At 40.2% G+C, this 8,693-nt stretch overlaps 1 protein-coding gene across 1 annotated transcript; it reads left to right on the top strand.

The window, feature by feature from the left end:
• The first annotated feature begins 1,719 nt into the window (after positions 1–1,719).
• On the top strand, positions 1,720–6,460 carry LOC148065304 (primary amine oxidase, liver isozyme-like). The gene is made up of 5 exons (XM_087809522.1): positions 1,720–3,340; positions 5,010–5,128; positions 5,275–5,441; positions 5,544–5,676; positions 5,758–6,460. Exons 1-5 carry the CDS (start codon positions 1,783–1,785, stop codon positions 6,049–6,051), a joined length of 2,271 nt encoding a protein of 756 aa, XP_087665648.1. The 5' UTR covers positions 1,720–1,782; the 3' UTR covers positions 6,052–6,460.
• The last annotated feature ends 2,233 nt before the right edge of the window (positions 6,461–8,693 follow it).

An 8,693-nucleotide genomic window follows, 5' to 3' on the forward strand; every position in this document is an offset into this window, starting at 1 on the left:
GCCGGGCCCATTAATAGGAACCCCCCTGCCATTCTTGGAATTCAGGATACTTGAGAATGGAGTGCAGATTGGAGAGACCGTGTATCCGGCTTGGCGTGTGAAACTCCTTGTATTTTCCAGGAAGGGTTATAAAAGTCCTCTGAAACAAAACTTCTGTTTCAGAGTCTCTAAAAGCTAGGTGATGCTCACATACAGAACATCGTCAGCATACAATCAAATAAACATAGATGCAAAAACACAAACACCTTGTTGTAACCAGTCTGGAGTATTTTCTAAATCAGGTAATCAGGTAATTTGTATTGTATTCTATTATATTACTTTTTTCCATTTGAACCACGGCCACATGAATTTAACCAGTCCTCGGTACAAAAAAGGTTGGGGATCCCTGCTAAAGAGAATTTAACGATTAGCAGACGGACTGAAGGGACGCTTTCAATTGAAGAAAACTAAATTCCACCTTTAAATCTTCTAGACGGAATAATAAAATGTTATCATGTCATCATACAGTTGGAATTCAAAATGCATGTAAGGAGCACTCTCGCAACATAACAGGGTTATTTCAAGCTTTTCAAATCCAAGCCTCGTAAAATTATAAAAACATATGTTTTATAAACGTTACAGGCAACAACATTTACAGCAATATCTAACTAATTGCAGCAGAATTACTCCATAAAACTTTCTCATGCTCAGATTATAACATTGGTAAAACTGCATCGGGCAAATACTTTGACTCTCCCTTTAATGGTGTATTTACTTGAACATAGTTTGGAACTAAATATGAATATTCAAAATGGGACAAGAGCGCCTCTCATTGTAGTCTCAAATCATCCATCCTTGTATGTCCTTGTCGCAATGACATGTGAGGAAGGAAAGAGGCTCCAGAGTTAGCAAGTTCGGACTCGCAGGATAAAAGGGTTATCTATCTTACTTTCCCCTCCCCGACAACACACCCAAACTGTCCTTGCCTTTTTTTTAAAAAGAAATTCTAATTGTCTTAGCTTTTACCAATTCATCTTGGACTCTGCCCTTACTTTTTTCCACTAGTTTGACAACTTTGTTTACCTTCAACTTGAATTCCTGTGCACACAATATCAATATCCTGCACCATATCAGCTAGCCTTCTATCTTTTCCTGTTTTGGTTCCTTCATTGAAGGTTCCTACGTTCACATCACGTACTTTTCCTAAGCACAGTACTGCAGTACAAACAATTGCTAGATGCCAGAATAATTATTGTGCCAGAGATGTTTGATAGGGATGTTAGTGTAAGAGGAAGTCTGTAGGAATGCAAGTGCAAATATACAGTATGTACAGATTAGTTTGCTCTGCCTCTGAGGTGTAAAGGCGACTATTGTTTGTTTGGGTTGGGAAGTCTTTACAAATTAATCATTTTATCTTGCCATGAACTCAATAGAACAATAGCCAAAAGTGTGTGCAGAAGAATTGAATAAAAGTCACTTTGCTAACCTCAAATGAAGAACTGATTGCTAGGTTAGAAATTATTCATACATTTAATAGATTTATCAATGATCATATTTTTTTTCTTTCTAAATAAACTGCAATGCATTGAATCATAGAGTTTATTAAATCCAGAAGGGAGTGGGGGGTTGTTCCTGTCTCCTAAGAAGTTATGCATGGGAAAGGAAGGGGGAGGGAGAAAGTGGGAGTAAGTAAGGGGGCGGGAAGGAAATGGGGTGTTGAGAAGTGTGTAAATCTTGGCCGCAAAAGTCTACTTCTCCTTCATTCTTCTCTCTTGGTGCTTGTGCCTGATGGTGTCGTAGAAGATGAACTCCCTGGTGAAGTGGACTCTCATTCTGTTGGCACTTTTCTCCGCCGTCCTGAACATTGTCCTCATCTGCATCCACTCCCACAGGGCACCCAAATGCCCCTCGCAGCGGGTTCATCTTCTGCACGCCAAACATGACAAGCGCAGCCAAGTTTTTGCAGACCTGACTAAGGAGGAGTATTTGCAGGTCCAACGGTACATGGTCGGTAAGAAGGACCTGCAGGTCTCCGTTAGTCAGATCACTGAGCCTTCAAAAAACTTTTTGTTTTTGATCGATCTCTCCGTGCCAAGGAAAGCAGAGGTCCTTTCATACTTGGATAATAATGGACCCATGCCGAAACGTGAGGCAACAGCAGTGGTTTTCCATGGATCTCAAGGTCATATTAAAGAGTACGTGGTTGGACCGCTCCCCAACCCAACCTACTGCCGAGATGTAACCAAGGAGAAGTACAACACGGAGCTTCCCATCAATGCTCGCACAGTCACTGTGGGAGAATATGTGCTTTTGTTCAGCTTCCTGGATAGAGAGTTGCTTTCCAAACTTCCTCGACTCATGAAGGAAAGCTTCAATGTGGATGAACAAGAGGCTCTTAATGCATTTGAACAAATGCCACGTGGTGTACGTGCTGGTGACAGGGAAACCTGGATTTCCTTTTTTAGGGATGTGTCGGGTATGTACATCAACCCAGTGGGCTTTGAGGTTTGGGTCAATCATGAGAGTGTAAACCAATCTCTTTGGCAAGTGAAGCAGTTGCTTTATAATGGTCAGTACTTTAATAGTGTTGATGAACTAAAACGCAAATATCATGATGGAGTTATTAAGAAAATAGTCTACAAGAAGCCAGAAGACTACAGTTCACTAAAACCCAGAGTCAAGTCTGCACAGATTCCACCACAGCAGTTTCATGCCGAGGGCAAACGCTTCAGCGTCAGCGGGAATCAGGTTCTTTACTTGGACTGGAGCTTTGCCTTCGGGCTCAGCTCGCTCACAGGGATGCGGGTGTTTGACGTACGCTTCAAAGGAGAGAGGATCCTCTATGAACTGAGCGTGCAGGAGGCCATGTCAGTGTACGGTTCTGTCACTCCAGGCATGATTATAACCAAGTTCCTGGACTCCAGCATTGGCATTGGACGGTTCGCCCACGAGCTGGTCCGTGGTGTGGATTGCCCTTATGAAGCAGAATTTGTGGACACATACCGGTACATTGACGTACCCGTTCCGGTCAGATATAAAAATTCCATCTGTATTTTTGAGCTGAACACAGGTCAGCCCTTGCGCCGGCATTTCTCCGATTTCTTCCACAAGAGTTATGGTGGGATGGTGAACAGCGCGCTTGTGTTCCGAACCATAACCGCCATTGGGAACTACGACTACATGTGGGACTTCATCTTCTACCAGAGTGGTTCGGTCGAGGCCAAAGTCCACGCCACGGGATACATCTCTTCTTCTTACCTGGTCAATGGTAGTCTCGCACATGGTCACCAGGTTGCAGAGAATGTCCTCGGGAACATCCACACCCACTTCATCAATTTCAAGGTGGACCTGGACATTTTGGGTGAGTACCGCACCAGATTATAGCAATATAAATCCTGCTAAGTATATTTTCCAAACGTGTTAAAATCACTGAAAAACGTAAGAACAAATATTTTAAAAAGTCAGACACCCAAGTTATTTACTTTCATAAGTATAAACTACCTAAACAGTCAGACCATGGTTGATTTGGTTGAAGGTCTGAGGCCAAGGTTAGTGGGCAAATAGCGCTATCTACTGGCTTTTCATTGTAAGGATACTGTAGAAAAGATTGCTTAATCCCATTGTGCTGCATATCTGGGAAGTGAGGCAAGCAAAAAGCAAATAAATACAACAAATGAAAAACACATGGAATCATGCATGCTGGGGGAACTGAGAAAAACGAGCACATTGAAGGCAAAAATTATGATAAACCATGTCCAGACGTTCATATTGTTGGAAGGAATACATGCAGCAAAAATAACTATAGAATAATCAGTCACAGTGGATAAACAAAAAAAGGAATATGTATTAAAGTGTGGAGCTGCGTGTAGAATACTATTGGGAGGCAAAAATACAGACAGAGCAATAGAAAATCTAATGGGCATGTGGGGGTTAATTTGAATGAATAATGGAAGAGGCACTCAATACAGTAACATAAATAACGCAGAAAATGCAATTGATCTAACACCAGTGTCAAATAAATTAGCAGGTGTAACAACATGGGAGGCATTCAGGGATTTATCAGCGCAAAGTGTTCAGTGTCCCAATAGATTTGAGGTAGAGGTAGTCCGAGGAAATAAACCAAGGTGGGACCTTAACAGTGGAGACTGGGAAATATCTCCAAATATAATGAGAGGGTAGTTGTATTCACAAATGGGAAGATCTTTTTGATAAAAAAAGGTTCGACATAATAATCCACTAAAGGTTCAGAAAAACACATCTCAAACAGAACAAAGTGGTTTTAGGATAAGGAGAACACACCATTTTGCCATTGGAAATTAAAAAAAACCCAAGACTAATAAATAGAATCTAATTGCAGTGCTTTTTTAAAAACGATCAGGCACTCGTGACCATTTGTGACCATTAAGTAGATAAACTGTGGCTCGTATATGTTGTAAACACTTTAATTGAATGTAAAACATACTTTAAAATCTTCTGGAATGTTAATTATAATGTGTTAGTACTCAAAACATTTTTCTGACTGTTATTCATTTTGGTTTTAAATGGTTGAAGATATATATGCTATATATTTTCACCTTCTCAATTAGATAACTCTTCATATCATGTCAATAATCATTGTGTTTTCACCATTACAGCATCTCTCTAAACTACTTCCTGATCCAGATTTTTTTTAAATGCATTTTTTTACGATTTAGATTCTGCGACCACTGTCTGAATGGAGGGGACTCATCAATCTAACAATCCAATCCCTCCTGTATCCAAAGATTATTCCTCAAAGGAATCTCGAAGCATACGTATATCAACTTTACCGAGCCAATGCAGTGTATTATTTTAAACTTAATTGCTTTCTAAACTTGAAGATCATTTCATCCAAAACATTAATCACATAACACAAAAAAAGTTACAGACATAATATACACAATAACTTGCTCGAAGTACACGTTGACACCCACACCACCGCGTGTTGAACAAAACCTACCGCCATGAAGAATATTTTGGGCATCAAAAGTTGTTTGTTTCTAATTGTGCAGGAGTGAAAAACTCATTCCAGACCAAGGACATGGAGTTTGTCAACACATCTCTGCCATGGAAGCCAGAGGTTTTCGCCATGGTCCCTAAGCTTGTGGAGAAGACGTTGACAACGGAACAGGTTTGGCTTTCATATTTAATTAAAGAAGAATATAGTTAATTCATAATTTAGGCATGTATGTGTTTGAATGTTGCAGTTCTTCCGCTCAAATGATTTAGATATAATCATAATCGTCCAACTTAATCGTATGGCTGTATCGTACACAGGAAGCTGCTCTGCGTTACGGCACGAAGACACCCCGTTACCTCCACATTGCTAGCAAGAAGACCAACAGGTGGGGTCACCAGCGCTCTTACAGGCTGCAGCTGTACACTTTCGCCGGAGACCCCCTGCCTGAAAGCGAGCCTGAGGAGAGGTCCATGTCGTGGGCGAGGTGAGAGCAAAACTAGAAACCCTTTTACCGTAATTCAAACCTCTAGACTTTTGATGCCAGTGCTTGGCTTTCAGAGATATAACTCAGTGTTGACTGCTGCAGGTACAAGGTTGCCATCACAAAGCACAAAGACAGTGAGCAGACCAGCAGCAGTTTGTACAATCAGAACAACATTTGGTCTCCAGCGGTGGATTTCAGCAAGTTTCTGGACGACAACGAGACCATTGTGGATGAAGTGAGTCGCTATCATCTACACAAAAAAAACAACAAAATAAAAGCGGCTTATACTTACGGGTGATTGCTTTTGAATCTACAGGACCTGGTTGCCTGGGTGACGACAGGCTTCCTTCATATCCCTCACTCAGAAGACATCCCAAACACTGTGACGGTGGGCAACGGTGGCAGGATTGTGTTGCGCCCGCATAACTACTATGACATGGACCCGTCCATTTACTCTCCTGATTCGGTGTACTTTGACTCAGGCACCGAAAACGACTGTAAAAATAACAGGATGGCTTGCCTTGCTCAAGAGACCTGCGGTCCGTCAATGGAAGACTTTACCTACAATGGCTTTGAAGGTGTGATGAGGTTTGAAGACTGGTCTGAGTGAACAACTGCAGTCTTTGAAGTAGAACTACATGTGTGGGTCTTTACAGATGATCTAAAATAGTTTTATCTGACGCAACTTTGGGGGGTAAATGTGAAACAGCAACCATTTGTTAACAGATGTTAATGTAAAAAAGGGGGCTTTGAATATTTGTACAACATGCTGCGGGGGTTACATATTTGTTTTTTCACGGGCAGCACATTGTGCAATCAGCATAAGCAGAGAAAAAGTGATTGTAATTGTAAGTGATATAGTGAAATGTATTCCTATAATCTGTAAAACTAACTAACTTTACATAACCATAAAAACATGAACACATTTGTATTCATGGCAAATGAAAACCATCACTTTCTTCCTTTTACCACACTCTCCAACTATTCACCTACAACCTAATAAAATGTTCCATATTTTGTGTCGGATTTCCAATTTGTTGTTTTTATTGGTCAAATTTGTTGGGTAAATGGTGATTTTGCAAGTTAAAATGTAACTTCTTTACTGCTCTACATTTTGGTTTACGTTTGATGTAAACACTTTATTCATTGAATACTTAATTCTGTTTGGGTGAAATGTGAGACTATGAAGCCAGAAGAGAGATAAAATGGTTATTTTTAAAACGTCCATAACTTTTATACAGACCTATGGAATATTTTTTCTAGTAAGTCAATCATTGGACTATGAAGGTGTGCACAGGTGTTTGATACAAAGTTGTCCGTACTTTTTTTTATTTTTCTTGTCTTTGTAGACCTCTGTTCTACTCACAAAGTAACCAAAAAGTTATAAAACAGTTTGATGACCCCTTTAATTAATGAATGAAAAAAACTACCCCCAAGGTACTACCTGTTCGCTTGTTAATGATGCTGGCAATATATTCATATAAATATATTATATTAAGAATCCACCAAAAAAATTAAAGAGTTTATAAGACAGTTAATGGCTTTGACTTTCCATTTAAAATTCGTAAAACCGCGGAGACAAAAACCGAGGGCCTAGCTAGAAGCAATTTACAGTATTTAGTATCGATGTATTACTGTTCTATATCAGAATCAGAAACTTTTATTACCAACCTTCTTTGTGTCAGTACAGAATAAAAGAATGACGTACACGGGCATTACCATTACAAATTATTACTTTTCTATAAATGCATTTATAAAACTTAGGAAAAGGGAAAGACTTTACAGTAAAGAAAGCATTTTCTGACCATATACAATTATGCGAGGCTTGGAAGGGTGCAAGACTAATGGTGGTCCATAAGTTACGAGATCAGACCTCCTAGTTAGTGATTGAAGCTTGTAATGTTAAATAGTAAATGGCTCTAATTTATGAAGCGCTTTTCTATGCTTATTCAGCACGCAAAGTGCTTTACACTAAGTTGTGCATTCACCCATTCACACACACACAAGTGAAACCGCATCTTCTCAGGCCACACGCCAACCACTCAATTGGCTGATGAACTCCCTCAGATTTGAGGGGCGTTCGATGCTGAATGGCGCAGCAAAGCCATGCAAATAAGAAAAAATAAAATGAAGTAAAATAATGTTATATGTTACATACATATGTAGAGTACTCAAAATACATTAAAAGAAAATAAAGCTTACGTTTACAAAACTGACTAATGCTACTGATTATTGCACAGAATTAGATTATTGCCCTGGGATGAATTGCACTGAATGAAGAAGGCAGTTAAGCACAGCAGTTAACACAGGTTATTGTTGTACAGTCCGACTGCGGTTGGAATGAATGACCTGCGGAAGCGTTTTTTTTTGGTGCAGCGGTCTGAGGCTGAAGGAGATGCTTAAGGTTCCCAGAGTAACATGAAGGGGGTGAGAGGTGTTGTCCATGATAGATGCTTGGATAACATCCTCCTCTTAACCCACCAACTCAATGGAGCCCAGAGAACAGTTCGGGCCTGAGCCAGCTTTTTCTGACCAGTTTTTTCAGTCTCTACAGAGTCATAGAAGGTCCTCAGTAGTTCCCTGCACACGCCAAAGACCTCGGTCTCCTCAGCAAATGTAGACAACTCTGGCCCTTCTTGTACAGGGTTAGGAGTCCAGTTCAGTTTATTCTTGAGGTCGTTCACCTGTTAAATAATGTAGTGTTGGATTTTGGACCTACCACTAGTTATTAGGAAAACAGGATTGATTGTGAAAAAAGGGCAAATGTTTTTGAAATCCAATTTTGCACTATGTTCAGAAAAAAAGTCTGCAGAAAGAGCCAGCTGTTGTTTTTCTTAAAGATGTGTTTTCCAATCTCATCTTCAGCTCGAGTGTTCTCGTAAGTGAAGTGCTCTACTGACTCTTCCATCATGTAGATTATGTTACCGCAAGGTGAGAGAGAACTACTCTGAAGAACGTTTGTCTTGTAGTAGCTCGCTCCGATAATTAACCACCAGGGATCGAACTGTTGGACGTTAGGTGCTTCGTGGACTGCATTTACCTGTTGGCTGAATCTGGAGAGCCTGGACGACACCCTGGCCTTAAATAAAAATCTGCTGAAGAATCGAATGGCTGTAAAAGTGTGGCTACATGAGAGAAGTGAAGAATCTGGGGTTGGTATCTCACTACAGTTTTACGGAATCTGTTAATATTCTATAAGTATTGGCAGTGGAATGGAAACTTTTCGAATCAACATCTGTGGTATAAAAGTGG

Source organism: Callionymus lyra, chromosome 15 (assembly GCF_982586985.1).
Source record: "Callionymus lyra chromosome 15, fCalLyr1.hap1.1, whole genome shotgun sequence".
Classification (NCBI taxonomy): domain Eukaryota; kingdom Metazoa; phylum Chordata; class Actinopteri; order Syngnathiformes; family Callionymidae; genus Callionymus; species Callionymus lyra.

Excerpts from the sequence above, each read along its gene's own strand:
- LOC148065304 (XM_087809522.1), top strand. The coding sequence starts at position 1,783 with ATGAACTCCCTGGTGAAGTGGACTCTCATTCTGTTGGCACTTTTCTCC. Across the intron at positions 3,341-5,009 it reads GGTGGACCTGGACATTTTGG|GAGTGAAAAACTCATTCCAG; the intron begins GTGAGTACCGCA and ends CTAATTGTGCAG. Across the intron at positions 5,677-5,757 it reads ACGAGACCATTGTGGATGAA|GACCTGGTTGCCTGGGTGAC; the intron begins GTGAGTCGCTAT and ends TTGAATCTACAG.